Source organism: Ailuropoda melanoleuca, chromosome 1 (genome assembly GCF_002007445.2).
Source record: "Ailuropoda melanoleuca isolate Jingjing chromosome 1, ASM200744v2, whole genome shotgun sequence".
Taxonomy (NCBI): Eukaryota; Metazoa; Chordata; class Mammalia; order Carnivora; family Ursidae; genus Ailuropoda; species Ailuropoda melanoleuca.
Genome location: NC_048218.1, coordinates 110,937,340 through 110,957,295, shown reverse-complemented (window position 1 = coordinate 110,957,295; position 19,956 = coordinate 110,937,340). Strand labels below are relative to the sequence as shown.

At 57.7% G+C, this 19,956-nt stretch overlaps 1 protein-coding gene across 7 annotated transcripts in view; it reads left to right on the top strand.

Annotated features, from left to right (window-relative positions):
* Positions 1–19,956, top strand: part of LOC100472275 (tensin-3) — a 158,000-nt gene that overhangs the window by 41,918 nt on the left and 96,126 nt on the right. The window contains exon 1 of one of the 7 annotated variants that reach the window (XM_034665247.1): positions 13,481–13,725. The exons of 4 other annotated variants lie outside the window; for them this stretch is intronic. Coding sequence is in view for 1 of the 3 variants with exons in the window: in XM_034665226.1 (XP_034521117.1) it covers positions 16,794–16,895 (102 nt within the window). In the remaining 2 variants the exon portion in view is untranslated. Of the gene's footprint in view, positions 1–13,480; positions 13,726–16,462; positions 16,896–16,930; positions 17,381–19,956 lie in introns of those variants that run through there. 2 more of the 7 variants (XM_034665226.1, XM_034665241.1) reach the window with 2 other exon arrangements.

Below are 19,956 nucleotides of genomic sequence, written 5' to 3'. Positions count from 1 at the left end.
GCTATGAACACGTGGCTGTCACCTCGATGGCCATTGTTCTAGAACTTTTCTGGTGCCTAGCCTTCTTCTGCTTATTGCAGGGGCTTTAAAAAGTGGGGAGTCACGCCGGATCCATCTCCAGACTAAAGCCACCAGGCAGTGGGTCCAGGAGGCGAACCTCCCTTTGTAAATGTTAGCTTAGCTGATGAGATGTGCACACGGGCTGCATTTCCCAGGGGCCGGCATGGACAGGAAACCGGGACAGTCGGCATGCACCTCGTCATCGAGGAGGGAAGCAGGGACCGGCGGAGAACGTGCACATGGAGGGGTCACGCAGGGCGTGGGCTGTGGCCGGGGGTGTGTCCTGAGCCGCGGCTGCCCCACAGACGTCCCGCCTGCACACGAGTGCGGGGCAGTGCCCGTCTGAGATGGAAGTCGGATGCCGCTCTGGAGTGCAGCCTCGCCGGGACCTTCGTCTTTTTCTGGCTCTGCCTGTCCATAGTCGATACGGCGTTGAGGCTAGAGAAGCATGACGGTGGCTTTGTTGTCTGTTGGCTTCGCGCTGGGATGGCCGCTGAGGAGCAGGGCCTGTTGCGTTATGAAGGGAGGCGCTGCGGTTTTAACAGGTACTGGATCCCTCGTGGTGGGGAGTGGTGGTCGGGCCCTCCCAGGCCAAGTTGTGCTTCTGTTCTAAGTGTTTCTGCAGACGCATACGTGCGTGCATATCGACCACGCGTGCTCGCGTGCACACACAGGTGCAGAACATGTTAGTGATTGCGAGCACGGGGCCAGCATCAGGTCAGGGTCCATTCAGGTCACGGTACCTGGAGACCTGTGTGACCTCGCATGGAGCTGTCTCGCGTCTGGGCCCCACTATCCTCTTCTGTACGTGGGGATGCTGCCACCTCCCTGGCAGGTGCTGTGAGGAGCAGACGGATTAGTGCGTGGACAGTCTGGGCACTGGCTGCGGCACACCGGAGAGACACCGGATGAGGAAGAGCCTTCTTCGTGGGGCAAATGCGAGGGGCAGTCAAGGTCTCCCGGTGCCCGCGGCCTCTGCGGGTTTGTTTGGTTTTGACCATTGTTCTCTTGCCATCTGGTCGGGGAGAACTGGTTTGATCGGTTCCAGAGTGTGCCATCTGCTCCGCGAGGGTGAAGGAGGGACCTGTTTCTCCTGAGCACCCCCGGGAGACGGCGAGGGAGCCCCAGCTGGCAGGGGGCTTGAGGGCCTGTCTGCGGCGGGCCTCACGGAGGGCTGGACGTGCGTCACGGCAATGACCGATGCTCCGGGCAGAGTGTTGGTGCCTTTTGTCTTGCCCTTCGTTGACTGTCACTGTCCTTCCTGGAGGGCAGGTTCATACCAGTGCAGGAGGGGACCTGCACACTCCCCGGGCGCACCTGCGGCTTTCCCTGGGACACCCCTCAGTCTAGCAGGTGTGAACTCCCCGCGTGGCCAGGGGTCCTGGGCAGCACACAGCAGCCTTGGCCCAGGGACGGCCTGAGCAGCCAGCGTGGCGACCCTGAGTCAGAGAAGTTCCTTCTTTCAGAGTGGCGTCTGTCCTTGCAAGAAGCCATGTCCCCGCCTGGTGGTGGCCATATGTGTGGGTGCTCCGGGCAGCACCGGAGCCTCCTGGGGACGCAGGTGCGAGCCCTCACCTGGCTGCCGGCGCTCACACCCAGATTGTTTTTGCTTGGCTATTGTGGTTTCTCCTGCTGGAGGAGACGGGGTATAGAATCGCTTCTGAAATTTGAGTCGGCTGTTCATGGAGCTCCTATGGCTGGACTCGTTGTTTAATGAGGGTGAAGACAATGGATGGTTTCTGTCGCAGGTGACATTAGGCTTCAGGTTACACAGACTGAGGCCAGAGTTTCCAGTCTGGGTCCTGTTAGTTGCACCTGTACGTGCGTGTGGGGACGTCGGGACCTTGTCCAGCATGGTTTGCTTAAACTCACAGAGTTGGAGGAAGTGATCGTGAGTGGTGAGGTTGACACAGCACAGTGTGACTGTTGAAGACATGTGCCCCTGAGCAAACAATGTCTGTGTCACATTCCTTCCCAGGGGCCATGACGGGATCTCCCAAAGGAATTGGATTATTTTGGAAAGACTGCCCACCGAATCGGACACTTGGAAGTTTGAGATAGACGGAAAGGAATCCCCTTTAATGATACTCCCTTTACCTGATTGCAGAATTAGGTAGCCACGACAAAGTTCAGGCTTTCCACCTGTTGAATATTGGGTGGGGGGCTTTGCCTAGAAGGTTCACTGGAGCGCCTGGAAGAGCTGGCCTCTGCCGCCGGCCCCGGTCCACGGCGGCCTCTGTGTGAATTCTTGTCCTCGTCCTCAGTAAGTGCAGGTCTGTGGTCGGGTGTGGATTATTCCTGCTCACGGACTGTTCCCGCACTGCAGGACACGTCAGAACACAGACGCAGACCTGCACCAGCACGGGAGGGTCTTAGCCGAATGATAGCCTCTGTTTCTGGAAGTCACACGCTCCGGGAACGTGTGCATGCACAGCTGTGTTTGCACCCATGGCTGGCCCCCAGGGTCTGTGCACCTCACACGAGCGTCCTTCACCTTGTCCCAATGACGTTCCCTTGCTTCAGGTGGCAGAGACTTGCAAACATCCTTGTTCTGTAATCCTCCGATCTTCAGGAAGCAGAGAAGAGTCTCAGGAGTCCTGCTAGATTGTAGTCAAGCCTTCCACTTGCTCAAACTTAACACCTATGGTTTTGGTAAAAGCCAAGGGAGACCCGGAAATAAAAACACACAATGCTGCATTCCCAGACTTTCACCATGAAACTTCAGTAATCCAAGAGCCACGCTCCAGTTCAGAAATGGGGCGTCAGAGGAGCCCTGAAGGATTCCCTTTTAAAGGGACACATGGAGTGGATGGCATGAGGGAAACAGGCTTGGTGAGCACACCAGGAGTCGGGCAAGAGCAGGCCAAGGTCACATAGCTGGAAAGGGGGCGGGTGTGAGGCTGGCGCTTGTGGTGTCCGCATCTTCTCCCTGTGGCTGCTGGAGCACCTGCCATTTCTCCTCAGAGCCTCAGGCTGCCTTTCCTCGGTGCTGCCCATACCCGGCTCTGTGTCTTCTCAGTAAGCACGGTGGTGGAATGTCCCGGTATTACGACTTGAGGCAGAGTGGGGAGTGTTTAAGAAATGCTGAATGCACCCGAGTGGAGCTGTGTTCCCCAGGTTCCCTGTGGTCATGATCCGGACACAGGCTGAGCTGAGCTCCCCGTGCTGGGCAGTGCGGGTTGCGACTGTGCTTCCCACAGTCCTCAGGGTACTTTGTGGAGGTTGGGACCGGAATTAAAGTGTGCGGGCCCTGGGCCATGACGTTGGAAGCCAGGATCCCAAACTTTGCTCAGATTTCCTTTCTCATAACAGTGCATTTCACCCCCTCTGATGACCTGCTCTTGAAGGGAGCAAAGCAAGTGTGGATGGGGGCAGCCCATGGGCTGCTTTCATGTGCAGATCACAATGGGCTTCTGGGGTAAGGCAGTGATTCACAGTGGAAAGGAGCACAGACGTGGAGTGTGCACCTGTGGGGTGGGGATGATGACCCGTTTGCCCCCCTAGATTCCCGTCTTCCAGAAACCCGGGATGTGGCTAGTTTGGAACATGGATGCGGGGAGGTAGGGCTGGACTTGTGTCCTCGCGAGCCAAGCGGAGGATATGGACATGCGCGGGGCCGGCTTAGGGACGGGAGGCGGCGGCTGGAGAGGTCCATCCAGCCTGGAGCCCGAAGAGGCTGGCAGGACCCTCCTGCAGCCTCAGAGGGCACACGGCCCCACAGCTTTCATGTCTATGTGGCTGCCCAGGAGGCAGTGTGTGGGGGGCCTCTCCCTCCACCTCTTTCAAGTCGCTTAGCGCCCCCCTCCCCCCGGCATTTCTGGGGCTGGGTTCGGCCAGAGACCTGGGATGGGGCCATCCTGGGGCGCAAGTGCACTCAGTGGTGCCCGGCGGGGCTGGCCGTGGACCACGTGGGCCGGACAGACGTGCGGAGGAACGGGGAGGCTGTTGGTGGAAATCGTTTCAAGGAGGCACTCTGAAGGGCTTGGGGATTGGGCAGGGCTGGGAACCCAAGTCCCCCAGAGCTCTCCAGGGAAGACCTTCGAAGCCCCTGCTGCTGACCAGGCGTGGGTATGAGGCGGCACGGGGTGGGGGGGACCCTCTTCTGATGACCTTTGCCCCAGGCCTCCGTCTGCAGCTGCTGGCAGGGCCACCCCTGGGGCCGTCTCCAAAACCTGGTGCGTAGGTAGATTTCTCCGGAAATCCGGGGCCCCTGCCCCACCCCGTTCTAACCACAGGCCAGACTTTGGTCCACACTTGCTTTGATTTCACCATTCCCTCCTGCACCTAAAATAACATCCGGGCCTTCGGCTTTTTCACCCTTGGCGGGGAGAGATGGCCTGTGTTTCCGGGAAAGGCGGCCTGGTGCCCGTCGCCCACGTGGGAAGTCCAGGTTGGCAAATAGGAGCCTCGCTTCGCAGACCCTTTGAAGAAGAGGGACAGCCCTCCACGGATTCAGACCCCCCCCCCCACCTATGCTGAGCCTCCCCCAGTAAGCCTGGCTTGGAAGCAGGGCCGAGCTAGACGTAGCTGGTGGGCCAGGCCACAGGTGGAGGGACACAGGCAGGGGACACGTTGGTCTGGTGTCAGCTTACTTCCCGCGGGGAGCACGGAGCCTGGTTAATGACTAACACCCAGGGAGCACGGAGCCTGGTTAATGATTAACACCCACGCTGGCTGCAGGCTGGTCACCCTGGGGAAGGCTGGCCCGGGTCTGTTTCTGTGCCGTGTGCCAGGCCGGCATCCCCTCGGCACAGCGCAGCCAGCCGCATGGTGCACACGGGCTCAGCGCGCTGAGCTCCCCCCCCCCCCCCCCCCCCGCCCCCCNGAACTGCGAGGTTGGCTTGGGGCTGCTGCTCAGGGCCACCCGGCCCTGCCCTTGGTGTTGACCGAGGCGCCTCCGGCCAGCATTCACGGCACGATAGGCAGCTTCTCTCCCGGGCAAGGGCCTGAGGAAATGTTTTCTAGGGAATGAGTGTCCCCAGGTCCAAAGGCTGGAATCTGCCGCGGAGAAGAAGGTTCTGGTTGAGTGTTATTTTTTTTTTCTCTGATGGTGTGGATTCTATAGCAATCACAGGCTGTGAATGTGGGGAGGACCCTTGAAGGCGGCGGGTGTGTGGGAATCGTGGGGAAGTGGCAGTTAACTGTGGAAGGGGAGACTGATTACTTATATTTTAATGCTGAGTTAGGACAGAATAACAACATTCTGATACGGTTTATGTTGCCTGAGTGTGTTTTTACCTGCAGGAGGGGTAATCATTAAAAGAAACGCACACGACAGCACCCCCTCGTCCCCCTCCTCCCCCAGCTTCCTGAAAAAATGTAAGTCTGTGCATGAGAGTAACCCTGGCTGCCAGTTTGGGGGCCCAGGTTGCTGGAATCCGATTCCTCCCCAGGTTCTCCATGGCCTGGGGGCCCCACTTCCTGTTTTCTTCTTGGCACATGTGGGTGTCGGGCTGGCTGGCCTGGCATCTGGGGCGTCCTGGCCTCACTTGGAGGGTCTCTGTTCAGAGAGCCAGGGACCTAGGACCGGTTTTTCCTTGGGTCTCCCCAAGTGCCTCTGAGCTTTTGGAAGCTCTCCCCCATATGTTCGAGGCATGTCCTGCGTGTGGGTGGAAGCCGGACAGGCATTGGGGTGTCTGCGTCCTGAAAATCAGAAGCCAAGCCAGTTCTGGCCTCCCCGCCGTGCTCACACCGTCCTCCTCTCCCGGGGGCACTTACAGCCTCTTCATTTGCCACGTTTATTTTCCTTCGAGCATCAGGAGACAATTCTGTAGGGACGCCTGGGGGGCTCAGTTGGTTAAGCACCTGCCTTTGGCTCAGGTCGTGATCCCAGGACCCTGGGATCGAGTCCCACATCGGGCTCCCTGCTCAGTGGGGAGTCTGCTTCTCCCTCTCCCTCTCCCTCTCCCCTGCTCGTGCTCTGTCTCTCTTGCTCTATCTCAAATAAATAAATAAATAATTTTCTTTTTTTTTAAAAAAAAGGAAGGAGTTCTGTAAAAGGAAAGGAAGAAAGTTTCATCCTTGGCGGAAACCGTGTCTCCTCTGGAGGCCCCCCTGTATGGCGGGAATAAGGAAAGTCCCCTGTGGCTGCCTGGAACTCACTACAGTTTGGGGAGAGGCTTCTCCACCTGGCAGTGGTGACCGGGCAGTCCCCACGCTGGCCCTCTGCCTGTGTGTCCAGCCGCGTGGTGAGCGCTGTGGCCCATCCCCGGGATTGAACAGGGTCTTGGATGGTAGATGCTCAAGGAGGACCAGTGCAGACGTGGGCCTGAATCCTGTCGTAAGGGCTGTCGGCTTTGTGACTTTGGGCTCAGATGTCCTTTTCTGATCTCTGCAACAGACTTTATTTACTTATTTATTTTAAGGATTTTTATCTATTTGAGAGAGAGAGGATGAGTCGGGGGGAGGGCCAGAGGGCAGCGGGAGAAGCAGGCTCCTGTTGAGCAGAAAGCTGGATGTGGGGCTTGATCCCAGGACCCTGGGATCATGACCCGAGCCGAAGGCAGACGCTTCACCAACTGAGCCCCCCAGGCGTCCATCTGTGGCAGACTTTAAATAAAGCACCTGCTTAACAACAACAAAAATAAACAGTAAAAAATAAAAACCGAACCCAAACTCGAATCCTCGTTAGTTGCCTTTGAGGGATGCTAGGGGACCGATTTATTCTGAAAAATTGGTAAATAAAGAGGAACAGGCTTTTAACCTTCTTTTCTTACAAATGTACCTCGGGGTTAAAAATAGGCAAAGAAGGAAAGTTCCATTTAAGGAGGAATTCTGGCCAGCAAGTGTTGAGAAAGTGAAAGAGTTAAAATGTGCCAAGTTGCAGACCGCAAGTAACCGACTGGCTGTGACCCTCCGTAACCTCCTGGGTCACAGAAGGAAGCTCCTGGTAGGGTCATGTGCCTCCTCCAAGGAAGTGGGCCATGCACGTGGGCCTCACGGGAGCCAGAAATCAAACTAGAACCACCCCGAGCCCAGACCCATCCACGGCTTCCAGGAAGCGCAGGGCCAGAGCCCCATGGGAGACTTGCAGGGGGGTCAGCAAGATCCTGGCGTTGGGGAGAGTTTGGTTGGGCAAAAAGCATGTCGGTCATCTCCAAGAACACGGCAGGAGAAGGAAGGGTCTCTATTGTTAAGGAGCCGCTCTTCGTTAGAAAACATCGTCAGACTTCATTTGGAGCTCGATTCCAACAATCTGACCGTAAAAAAAAAAAGCTGAAGCAAAACTTGTAAGACAGGGAAATTTGAACATTGATTAGCGATGTGGTGTTAAGGCATCCCTGCTCATGGTACTGGTATTTAGTTGTAGGTTTTTTTTGTTTTAAAGATTTTTATTTATTTATTTGACAGAGAGAGAGACAGACAGCGAGAGAGGGAACACAAGCAGGGAGAGTGGGAGAGGAAGAAGCAGGCTCCCAGCGGAGCAGGGAGGCCAATGCGGGGCTTGATGGAGGGCTCGATCCCAGGACCCTGGGATTACGCCGTGGGCCGAAGGCAGACGCTTAACGACTGAGCCACCCAGGCGCCCCTAGTTGTTGTAGTTTTAAAAAACCCGGTTTCTCTTCTGAGGATGCCTGCTGATGTGTTGACAGAGGGAGTGATGTGATGTGTGGGGCTTGCGCTGCGGTGGTCCAGGCAGGGGTGCAGGTGGGCGGCGGTGAGCAGGTGGCGCCTGGAGCTGGGAGCCGGGTCAGGATGCAGGTGAGGTGGGAGCACAGAGCTCAGGGCTGGCCAGGAGCTGTGTCTCATTACCATGCGAACGGCCCACCAACGCTCCCCTGGTTTGCCATGAGCATGCCTGAGTATGTTCCTGTGGCTTCCCGGATGGACCATTGACATCTGGAAACAGCAGTCTCCATGATGAAGTGTTTCGCCAAAAACCTGCAGAGATCATCAGCCCATGACGCAGGGTTGATACAGTGTTTTCTATACTGAAGCGCTTGCTTCATGTCTGCCTTCCCGGGGGCCAGAGCGCTGGAAGAGAAGGTGCCCGTCTCTACAGCAGCCTTGACCTTCTTCAAGCGGGGAGGAAGGGGCCCCGAGGCTTAGCGCCTTGCAGGAGCGTAAAGCATCCTCCACGTAGAGACGGGGTCTAAAAATGCGATTGCACTAGACTGTGCTTGTGATTCTTTCTGAAATGTTACTGTGACAGATTTGCTGTGTGGGGCCGTTAGAATGGGGAGGTTTTCCAGATGTTTCTTGCGTGAAACCGAAACGAATGAGTGACAGGTTCATATAGATTCAGTTGCCGTCCATCCTCCTTACTTGTGGATTTTGTGCGTGCACATCTATGACCTTGCTAAAATGTGTTTGTAATCCCAAATCCGCCGTCCCGTGCGTCCGCGGTCACTTGTGGGCACGTGCAGGACCCGCCGAGCATGTCCGCAGCTTAGGGCGGACTCCGGGCGGTGCCTGCCTCAGCCCTCCTGCTTCATGTGAACAACTGTCCTTCCTGAAGTGGATGCAGTGACACATTGGTTTTGCATTTCTGTGATTTTTGTTGGTGGTTTCCCTTGGAAATGGGACCTCGCGTGTGTGGGTGTTTCTAGTGGTCTAAGCCCAGGGAAGCTGTCTGGCCGGCGCTCACGGTGACTGTGCGAACCCCACGACCTGCAATAGAAAGACTCAAATGCACTGATAAGGTGTTCATTGTGGGTCCTCAGCCCGTTCCGTTGCTGCATAGGCGCCTAAGAACTCCCTTTACCCCTTACCTGCCCGTCAGAGAGCGTGGACCCCAGCCCACGTTCGCTGCCTCCCTGTGAGCCCATGGTGGGCAGTTCCCGTGGTGTTTGAGGTGTCAGGGAATGGGGAAGGAGGCCATCCACCGTGGCGCCAGAAGAACTCGCGGGGATCCTGAGTCCCAGCCCTGCTGTGCACACTAGTTATGCCCCACTGTCCAGTCTGGTCCTCCGCTCCTTCTCTGCAAAGTGACGGGGGGAGGTCTCAGCCCAGTGGGATGCCATGTGGCTGTGGGAGGATGGCACTGAGGCTGTCCCTGGGCTGGACTGAGTGTGGGTGCGCCCTGCTGGGACCTGTGTCACTCTCCCTAGGATGGCGACAGTCACATGTCATGCGCTGTCCACTTTAAAATAGTCAGGATTTGGGACGCCTGGTTCAGTCGGTTGGGCTCAGGTCATGATCCTGGGATCGAGTCCCGCCTCGGGCTTCCTGCTCGGTGGGGAGTCTGCTTCTCCAGACTCTGCCTCTCCCCTTGCTTGTGCTCTCTTTCTCTGAAAAATAAAATCTTTTTTTTTAAAGATTTTATTTATTTATGCGAGAGAGATAAAGACAGCCAGCGAGAGAGGGAACACAAGCAGGGGGAGTGGAAGAGGACGAAGCAGGCTCATAGCGGAGGAGCCTGATGTGGGGCTCGATCCCGTAACGCTAGGATCACGCCCTGAGCCGAAGGCAGACGCTTAACCGCCGTGCCACCCAGGCGCCCCTGAAAAATAAAATCTTAAAAAAATAAGAATTAAAAAAATGGTCGGGATTTGTAAGTGGTTGTTGAATCCAAAAGTCTGTGGATTTGCGGAATCCTGAGCCTCACTCACTTTCACATTTACTGTGTCTGAAGCGGATAGCCATGTCCATCTGTCCCGGGGCTGAGGTTCCCCTGCCCTGCTTTTGCAGACTCTGCACCCTCAGTGAACCGGCTGAAATTGCCCGTTTGGCCACCTCAGAGTGTTGTGAAAGCTTCACGGGGTGGCCGACCACACCCGTGCTCTGGGTTTGCCCCAGCCCGCAGCCGGCCTGCGGGGCCTGGAGGAGCCCCTCCCGGTACACAGACCCGCCCTCAGGGCCACTGCAGATCTCTGCCCTTTGAAGCTCACGAATTGTCAGTGTGTGCGGTATTTTGTTGAACTCTGCCATGACGGCAGCCAGTGTATCTGGCTAGAACAGGCTTGGGAGTGGACACGGTGGGCTCCTGTTCCATGTCCGGTCCACATCTTCCGTGTCCACGTCCGGTCCGTGTCCAGTGCACATGCAGGGTAACGGAGGATGTGATATGGGATCAGAGAGGCCGGTCCAGGTGCCCGGCCAGGGGTAGTAGGTGGCAGGCATCGTGCTTCTGGAACCAGGGGGGTGACCAACCAGTAGGGCAGCCTGGGATGACTTCATTTATTTAAATCATTTAAATTCTTTTTCTTATGGAAATGTGGTTGACGTGCCTCGTGATATTGGTTTCAGGTGTACGGTAGAGAGAGACGTAACATGTCTATACGTTACGCACGCCGTGCTCACTGTGGTAACTGTAGTTACTGTCACCTCACCACTGACTGTGTTCCCTGTGCTCTGCCTTTCATCCGTGACTTGTTCACTGCATCACTGGAAGCCTGTGTTTCCCCCTCCCCTTCACCCGTTTGCCCGTCCCCTCTCCCCGCTCTCTTCTGGCACCCATCTGTTTCTTCTCTGTACTCATGGGTCTGATTCTGCTTTTTGTTTGTGCGTTTGTTTTGTTTTTCTAGATTCCAAGTGTAAGTGAGATCATACGGTGTCTGTGTTTCTCTGAGTCATTTCACTCAGCATAATACCCTCTAGGTCCATCCATGTTGCCACAAATGGCAGGGTTTCATTCTTTTCTGCAGCTGAGTAATATTCTTTTGTATATGTGTGTGTGTGTGTGTGTGTGTGTGTGTGTGTGTATGCATGTGCGTGCATACCACTTCTTCTTTATCCATTCATCCATCAATGAACACCGGGATTGCTTCCAAATATCTTGGCTATTGTGTGTAATGCTGCGGTAAACCTAGGGCTGCATATAGCTTTTCAAATTAGTATTTTGCTGTGTCCAGTGAGAGATTCATATCTGAAATATATAAAGAACTTACACAATGCAACACCAAAAAGCAAATAATTCGATTGAAAAAGGGGCTGGTGACCTGAATACACATTTTTCCTAAGCAGACATCCAGATGGGGACAGACACATGACAAGGTGCTTAGTATCACTCATCATCAGGGAAATGCAAACCAAACCAGGATGAACTATGACCTCACACCTGTCAGAATGGCCGGTATGAAAGAGACAAGAAGCAGCAGGTGTTGGCGAGGATGCAGAGAAAGGGGACCCCTCGTGCCCTGTTGGCGGGAATGCAAATTGGTGCAGCCACTGTGGACAGCAGTGGGGAGGGTCCTCAAAAGATGAAAAATGGAAATACCACGTGATCCAGTAATAACACTACTGGTATTTATCCGAAAAAAGTGACCTCATTCATTTGGTTCTTGGAGGGCAAGACAGGGTGTAAGTCCAATCGGCAAACGTCCAGAGGGCTCTCTGTGGCTCCAGCCAAGACTCAACTGCCGTTTGCTTTCAACGTGAATCTGTCTTTTCCTTCTTTTTTTTTTTTTTTTTTTTTTAGAGAGAGGGCTGATGGGGAAGGGGCAGAGGGAGAGTGAGAATCCCAAGCAGACTCCCTGCTGAGCACAGAGCCCGCCACAGGGCTCGATCTCACGACCCTGAGATCATGACCAGAGCTGAAATGAACAGTCAGACACTCAACCACCTGAGCCATCCAGGCTCCCCACATCTGTCTTTTCTTGAATGCAGTCCTTACTCTCCAGCATGTAACTCCATGCTCAGTGTTTGTTTTTTTTTTTTTTGAGAGAGAAAGAGAGAACATGAGTGGGGTGAGGGGCCGAGGGAGAAGCAGGCTCCCCGCTGAGCAGGGAGCCCCATGCGGGGCTTGATCCCCAGACCCTGGGATCATGACCTGAGCCGAAGGTAGACGCTTCACCGACTGAGCCCCCCAAGCGCCCCCGCACTCAGTCTTACATTTACCACCTGCCCTCGTGGTAAATCTGCCCCTTTGTGGTGTTCGGCTCACTGTTTACGGGGGGTCTGCACTCATGGTAAGCGCTGGGCAAGGTAGGGCTTGAAGTTAGCTGTTCAGTGAATTTCCTCTGTCAGGCAATAATCCGTGGGGATTATATTATCTAACCTGTGGACGCCCCCTGTAACAGCGTGGACGTCAGCTACGCTGGAAGCATCCTCATGGGGGAGCTGCTATGATGCCTCATCACCCCGTGCTTTGCTGCTGCTGGTGCTGCTCTGTCGGTCTCCTGCATTTCTGTCGGTCTCCTGCACATTAACATGTCTCGTGCACGCTGTTTTCCTAGCCTTTTTAACCTGCAGTCGGAAAGGGGAGACTGCCTCTCATGGGGGGTTCCGGGTGCCCTTCTGGGCAGGGGGCTGTTTCCACCCCTGGGGCCCCTCGTACCCATCTGGCTGCACACAGTCAGCCCGCATCCTGTAGGGAGAGGGCAAAGCTGGGAAGGAGCAGGGGGAGCCGGGGAAGCGGCAGGTGGGCATCTTGGTCCTCACATGCGTTCAATGAAGTCTCTGGAGCGCCTGGTGCTGCGCTGTGTGCGTCCTGGCAGCTCAGGAGGGCCCTGCCGTTTCTCTTGTTATGGGTTTAGCCTCCTGGAGATACTCGATCTTTGCTCCAAGCTCCGACCGGGGGAGCGGATGTGGGGACACATACACAGGAGCCCCGAGGCGTGTCCCTCTCCTCCCTGCCCCATTCCTGGGGCCATGGTTGCCCCATGCCCGCCACCTCGCATCCCTCTTCAGGTTTGCCAAGGCAATTCCCTTCTGGTCCTCTCCTGGCCTTTCGGACATTTGTCCCCTCTGGAGCACAGGTGTGTGCTGTCCCAGGGGTCACAGGACGCGTTCCAAGAGACGGGCTGTAGGAACTTCTCCTGACCAGAGTCGCAGTGCAGATCGGACTTTCAGGTGATTATCCCGAGGCAGCCACTGAGGATGTGAGAAGTTGTAAACCGTAGGGTGTTTGCAGGTGACAGACGTCGGGGCCCAAGTACCGTTCAGACATATGGGTTGTGCTCCAGCTCGACGCTAGATAGCATGCAGCTGTTAAAAATTACTTTGTAGCAGAAATTTGAGGATTAGATTATGTTATAAACTTTCAGATCCAACCCGGGCTGGACATCTGACCTCCTGGAGTGTGGAAAGGAGAGAAAAGAGATTGGTGCGTGTAGGAGGCATTGCTGGTCTAAAGCTGGTCATTGGCCCATGCGGTGTTTCCAGATTGAAACTCCAGAGTGTAGAGGCCGTGTCTGAAAATCAGGGGAAGTGGATTCTCAGTGCTGGTGAAGCTGGGCTGTGGCAGAGGTCGCGGTGAATGTCCCGTTGCTCTGCCTGTGTGGGTCCCTCAGCCCGGGCAGCCGGCCTCGGGCCCTGGGCACGGACCTAGGGCAGCCGTGGCCTCCACTGATGAGCCGTGTGACCTTGGTCAGTCGGGTCGGGTCGGGCAGGTGCTGGGAGCTTTATTTCGTCACGGTGGAGAGGGGACAGCATTTCAGTGAGGAGTTAAGCCAGCATGTCCCTGTTGTCCAGTGCGCCCTGTCCCTCGTGCGGTAGGTAAGTTGATGTTATTTGGGGTAGGCTTTGCGGACAGGGTCGACGCAGGAAACTTCTTTCCTGATTTTATCCCTGTTCTTTGGGTCCCGCACAGTGTCATCCTCTCGTCTCATGTCCGGCTCTTCCTTGTCGGAGGACAACTCGGACGTGGAGTCGTCTTAGTGCGGGAGCAGCGTGGTTAGAAATGCCGACGGGGTGTTTTCGGGGAGAGCTTGTCTGTGGCCGGGCTGCCAGGAGCTCGTCCAGGGCTCAGGACCGCCCTGGCTGAATGTCTGCCCCTGCTCACAGGTGAGGACCCGAGGGGACAGGCTGTGCCAGTGCCACCAGGACGTCCTGTCTGTGGAGACAGAGCTGGGCTTCGAGCCCAGTTTCTCCTGCCAAAGGTGCTTTCCCGGGTGAAGTGACAGGACACACTGAAGTGACAGGACAGCGGCAGAGGCACCATTTTGGATGGTGGTGGGGGAGCCCTGTGGGTCATGTCCTGTGAGTCGTGTCCTAAGGGCTGTGTCCTGTGGGTCATGGACTGTGTGCTGTGGGTTGTGTCCTGTGGTCTCTGTCCTGTGGGTTGTATCCTGTGGGTCGTGTTCTATGGGTTGTGTCCTATGGGCTATGTCCTGTGGGTCATGTCCTGTGGATCATGGACTGTGTCCAGCAGGCTGTATCCTGTGGGCTATGTCCTGTGAGTCGTGTCCTGTGGGCTGTGTCCTGTGGGCTCTGCCCTATGTGTTGTGTCCTGTGGGCTGTGTCCAGTGGGCCGTGTCCTGTGGACCGTGTCCTGTGATTCATGCCCCGTGGGCCCTGTCCTATGGTTCATGGACTGTGTTCTGTGGGCTGTGTCTTGTGAGTTGTGGATAGTGTCCTGTGGGTCGTGTCCAGTGGGTTGTGTTGTGTGTGGCTTGCCCACGTGCTCCCACGATGTAGGTCCTTGGACCCTCCACTCTGTCTCTGCACCATCTTCCTCCTCAGCAACGGGACCAGGTCCTGTGGGTGCTGCTCCTCTGTCCTGTCCTCTCGGTTGCCCAGGCCCCCTGCCCGGCCTCAGCAGCTGCCCTCACTCCTTCCCCTGCCCCCTGGCCTCTGTGGATGGCCTCGGTGGCGAGAAGAGAACCAGCTAATAAAGCAGACGGTTACTGAGGGCATACCTTGTGCCGGGGAGCGTGATCTCATCCGACATTTCTGTGCCGGGTCATGTTTGGTGAACATTCCCAATGTGCAGGTGGGCACACGGAGGCTTCCAGAGGTCGAGTGTCCGTGGCCCGCAGGCGTTCTGGAGCACAGCCCTGGCTTGCCGTGTGTGCTAGGGTCCGTGGTGCTAGTGACCCTCTGCCCAGCCTGACACGGCCACTGTCCTTGCACGTGGGAGACGTGTGTGCCCGTGCCTGATGGAGCGGTCCCCCTCCCCGCAGTCATTCCAGGCCCTGCACCTGGGGGCACTCGAGTCCTACCTGCACTGTCCACGGCCAGGTGCGCCCCCTTCAGTTAGTCTTGCTGCTGCTGCCACTAACCCGCCTTAAGAACAGACTCAACCCTGTCATGCCTCCTTTGACACCCCCTGCAGGGCTCCTCCTGTCCCAGGAAATGCTCTGACCGGCTTCGGGCTCTAGGAGCCCCGACCGCAGGACCCTCCGCTCCCGCCCAGGCCCTGCACTTTGCAAGCCCGTCCTCCCCAGGTGCTCCCAGCTCCTCCTGGCCCAGCTCCACCCTGGAAGGCCCGCCCTTCTGCCGCTGGACGGCGCTCCTGTCCCGCAGCCCATCAGGGACACTGCTGTCACAGCCATGCTGTTCTGGGGTGCTTCCAGGCCTGTCATCCAGCCCCGCGGGGAGCTGTGTGGTTCATCGTGCCGGGGCTATCCCGAGTGGTGGGGTGGTTTTGATGGAGCACACATGTCCGATGCCGGCCATGGAGGATGCTTGCTGGATCATCCTGGGTGTGTGTGAGGACAGACGGGCCACTGGAAGGCCCTGGTCCACCTGCCATGGTCAGGTGCCTGGGGCTGGCCATCCTGGGAACCCCTGTTGTGCCCTTCTCGCTGCGGGGAAGCCATGGTCCTGGATTGTCTCCTCCAGGCAGCTCGGTGGGTACACCAGGCCCCCTTCCCAGCACCACGAGCCCTGCTCTCTGGAACATCCGGGTGGGGTGGGGGGCCTCCCTCTCGGTCCACACTTGTCCGCGTCTGAGGATCTCGGAGGCACGGAGCTGGCTCTTCCATGGGGCCATCCGCGGGGGGAGGCCCGGGCCTCGGGGAAGAGCTGGGACTGGCGCTCCCAAGAGTGAGAAATGCAGTTTGTCTTCAGGTCTGCTGACCGGACGGGTGAAGGGATGGTTGACCCCATGCACTCACTCAGGATGCCCCGCCGTCCTGCAGGAACTGAGCCACCTGAGTGAGAGATTCCGTCCCGTGGGCCCGAGGGCTTCCTGCGCACTGGGGCTGGAAGGAGACCCCGCAGGCTCGCCAGGCCCTGGTGCGGGGACGGGTTTGTGAGGGCACAGTGGGACCCAGCACGCCCTCCCCATGTCTTCTTTATGAGGAGAGGTGTTCTCGTGATTAAGTGATCCATCAAAATAAAAGAACCCGTGTGTGTGAGGTGTCATTATCAGTGAGCCCGCACGGGTCTCCCTCTGAATGTAAGGGACATGACTGGCCTTTTGATAATGAAATCCGGCCAGTTGCCAGTGTAGACCGTGGTGGTGGGGGACAGCGCTCTGATTCCGAGTGACATGTGACCCTGGTCCATCCAGCCTCAGACAGGCCGGGTCCCTGTCCCACCATCTGACTTACGTCCAGCCCCGTCTCTTTTTGTTTTGGCCTCCAGGAGACTTGGAACCCAAGGGGTATGTGTGTTAGGGGTGAGACCGCTCCTTCTCTGGTCCAGCGACGCACTTTGACCTTGTTTTTGTGTTTGCTTTGTGGTTTTGTGTGAATGTTAAGGGACAGAAAGAAGGAAGGTGGGGGGAAGGGAGGAGGGCAGGCGCTCAGGATGCTGGCCAGCGACCTGCCAACCCAGGAAGCAGTCCGCGGTAGGTTGGTCTCGGGGCAGGAGGTCTTTGGACACAGGAGACCCCTTGCTGTGTTCCCATGTCGACACCCCCCTGGATGGTGGGTGTTGGTCCCTGAAGGCACGGCCCCGGCCCGGGGAGGCCGGTCCTGCTGGCCGTGGGCCCTGCAGGGCCTTGGAAGGGCTGGCTGTGGGCCGGGCAGCCGGTGCTTGTGCCCTGCGTGCAGGCATGCGTGCTGCCGCTGTGGGCTGGGCGTGCCTCCGGCTCTGGGGCCGCTGCCCTTGAGACTTCCCCAGCCGCGGTGGGGCGGGCACCGTCCCACCTGCTCTCGCCCCCGCCGCCCTGTTGGGCCAGGCGCATGGAGTGGGCGCAGGACTGCAAGCAGGGAAGGAGTGAGGCAGTGGGAGGGAGCTGCTTCTGGAAGGAAGGAGAAACCCTGGCCGGGCCCCTCGGCAGCACAGTAAGTTCCGCCTGGAGGGCTCGGTGGGGCCGCGGGCTGCCGCCTGCTCTTGGCACTGGGTCGGGCCCTGGCTCCCCCCCTCTGTTTGCTCACGTCCTTGCTCTGCAGCGAAGGGGCAGTAGGAGTTCCATGTAGCGCCGTGTGGACGCTTCCCCTGCAGGAGGCTTCTTGGGCTGCCCCTGCTGGGGACCCCAGACCTGAGTGAGGGTTCGGTCCCCCGCCCCCCTGCCCTGGGGACCTCCTTCCTCCCTGCCGCGGGCCTTCCGCAGAGTCCGTATGGTGCAGAGCAGCCTACGCACCCCAGAATTCTGAGTATTTGGTGACAAATAACCACAGATAAAATCTCAGACTGAGCGAGACCTTGGCTTCTCAGAGAGGAGCGTGGGGACAGAGTGACGTTATTGTCATTTCCTAACTTGAGCCTGGTATGTCTTTCCTGGATGGGAGCTGCTACTCGGGGCTGAGAGCGTTAAGAAAAGCTCAAGGTGGGTGCTTCTGATAATGACTGTTTCTGGCGTTCTCCTTCTGGAAGGGAGAAGTGTCTGCCTGTCCGTGTGTACGTCTGTTTGGCTGGCTGGCTTTGCGAAGGTCGCTTGCTGGAGTCTTGTTTCTCGGGTGGCATACTGGTGCCGTGGTCTTGCCGGGCACTGCGTGCTGTGTGGATTCTTAAGGGGGCTGCCTTTCGGGGGTCAGTCCCCCCCACCCCCGCTGCCTGGCACCCAAACGCAGCGACCGTGTGCGTGGCTCATGTTTATTTAGTGCCTGTATTTGGCCAGCTGCTGTTCTTAGCCCTGTACGTGTGTTTCCTTAATGAATCCTGCCGACACCTCCACTTTCCAGAGGAGGAAACTGAGTCACAGAGGGTTGCGTCAGTCTCCCCAAGGTCAGGCGGCCCGGGGAGCTGCAGGGCTGGCTTTGGACCCAGGCCTCGGCGTGGGAAGTGCTTGAGCCCTGCTTTGCTCCTGCCGGGCCGTGAGTGAGGGAAGTACCTCCAGGTGTGGTGGCTGAACGTGGCTGGCGTTGCCTTTGAAAAGGGTTTTTCATTTACTTTTTTCCATTTGTCCGTGCGGCACGCTTCCATGGGTGCCTCCTTCCCAAGGGCACAGCCGGCCTGCTCCCTGCCCGGCCACTGGCCTGGGAGCCCTGCTTCCTTGTAAATCTGGCTTCAGTTACGCAATCGTCCCTTTTGTTCCTTTTTTACAGAACTGCTCCCGCTGTGGGTTTCAAGGCCCCGTCAGCACGGTGGGGTGCAGCACCCAGGCCCCGCGGCTCCAGGGCCCTGGCGACCTCCTCATGTTTCACACCTTGCAAAGGGGCTTTCTTTGCTCTTCCCCCAAGAGCCAGAGAGGGTGAGGGGAGGCGGGAAGCAGGGGTGCGTGCAGCCTTTCCTCTCCAGCCCGGGGGTCCTGGTGCTGCCCTCCTCTCCATGTGAGCAGGAGCAAGGGGTGAGCTCCCTGGTGGGCTCTGAGGTCTGCCTGGCCAAGAACACCCTGCCCCAGGTCCCTGTCTTCAGGGACAGGGATGCTCTCGTGCGGCTGCGCACAGGGTGGTCGCGGGACATTCCAGGGGAGAGCATTAGCGGGAAGGCTGTTAGTGTGGCCCCCCCTGCCCCGTGCGTGAGCAGAACGCACATCGGACAGCTCTGGGGAGCCGTGCTGTTCGTGAGACTTCCTCAGTCTCCGAGGTCTGTGCTTCTCCACAGGGCTCTGCAGGGGACAGTCTCTTTCCCCCAGTGTCGTCGATTCCATGCCGTGACCTTGCCAAGAAGGACGAAACTTACTACTTTTCATCCGGCTACTCTTTTAGGTGATAAGTCTGTTCAGGCCGCTCTGGTACATTGCCTTTTGTTATCCTAAGACTGAAGCTAACCAGGTACTTATTACCAAAATGCAAAAGCAGGATCCCTGTGCCTCTAACACGGCCAGATCATCTGTCAGACATGTTGGGGTTAGCAGTTGGCTTCTTACCTCCTTCCTCCTGCAGACTGTGTGCTCCGCCTGCTGCTAGGGACAGGATGTGGCCCCAGAGGCTGAGCAGAACATGGGAGCCAGCACCCCTGCGGGTCTTCACGTCAGGGGGTGCAGAGCATGGCCGAGAATGCACATAGCCAGTCACTTCTGTGCGTCTGAGATCTGGGCCCTCACAGGACTATAAACAGGACTGGGGATCAGGGGCTGCTTTGCTGGGGAGGTGACGTGTGAGCCAAGAAGTCTAGGATTAATTGGAGCTAAGCATATGAGGCTTGCTTTAGTGGGTGGGCAGTGTTCCAGACCTGAAGGGCATGTGCAAAGGTCCTGGGGCAGGAGGGGTGGAGTGTGCTGGGGGAACTGGAAGGACGGCCGTGGGGCAGGGGTGGAGAGAGGGAGGTGGGATGTAGGGGCACGGCACCAGCATTAGCTGGACTGGTACCCATGCCAGCGCATCACGTGGGGGTGGGCCCCTGCCTGCTGACATGGGGACACTGCCCACGGGGTGAGTCTCGTTAGGGAAGTCTGCTCCATCCTCCTGGTTTGCCAGAGAATGCTCTGGCCCCACGGCGCCCCTGCAGAGGGCTTCCTGTGCCTAGTAGCGCATGTCACGGATGAGGAGCCCGAGGCCCCTGCCCAAGGTCACACAGCCAGAGCCTTCAGAGTCCTCACACAGACACTTAGAGACAGGCCTTCCTCTGCAGGACTGGTCGTCCCCGCATGGCTCTGCGGTCACAGATCCCCAGAAGGGTGTGGTGTGGTCCTCCCTGCCTTGTGATGCGGGCACGCTGTCAGTGTCCTCCCTCCGCCTTCCCGCCCTGCCGGAGCTCAGTGCCCTCCCCGCCTCTGCCCCCCGAGCCCTGTCCTTCTGTAAGCCTGCCTCCTGGTCCTTTGTGCTCTGCCTGCCGCGAGGCGTGGGCACACGCATTTCTCCAGCATCCCTCTTCCTGGAGGCCCATGGGAGCGAGTCACCTGCGGCTCCTGCGCTCCGATGTGATGCTGGGAGATCCACACGTCGTGTCTTTTGGCCTGGACAGCGGTTCCTGTAGGTGGGAACCCGGTACCCCGACCCTGGTGCCTTGTGGGTTCTTTCC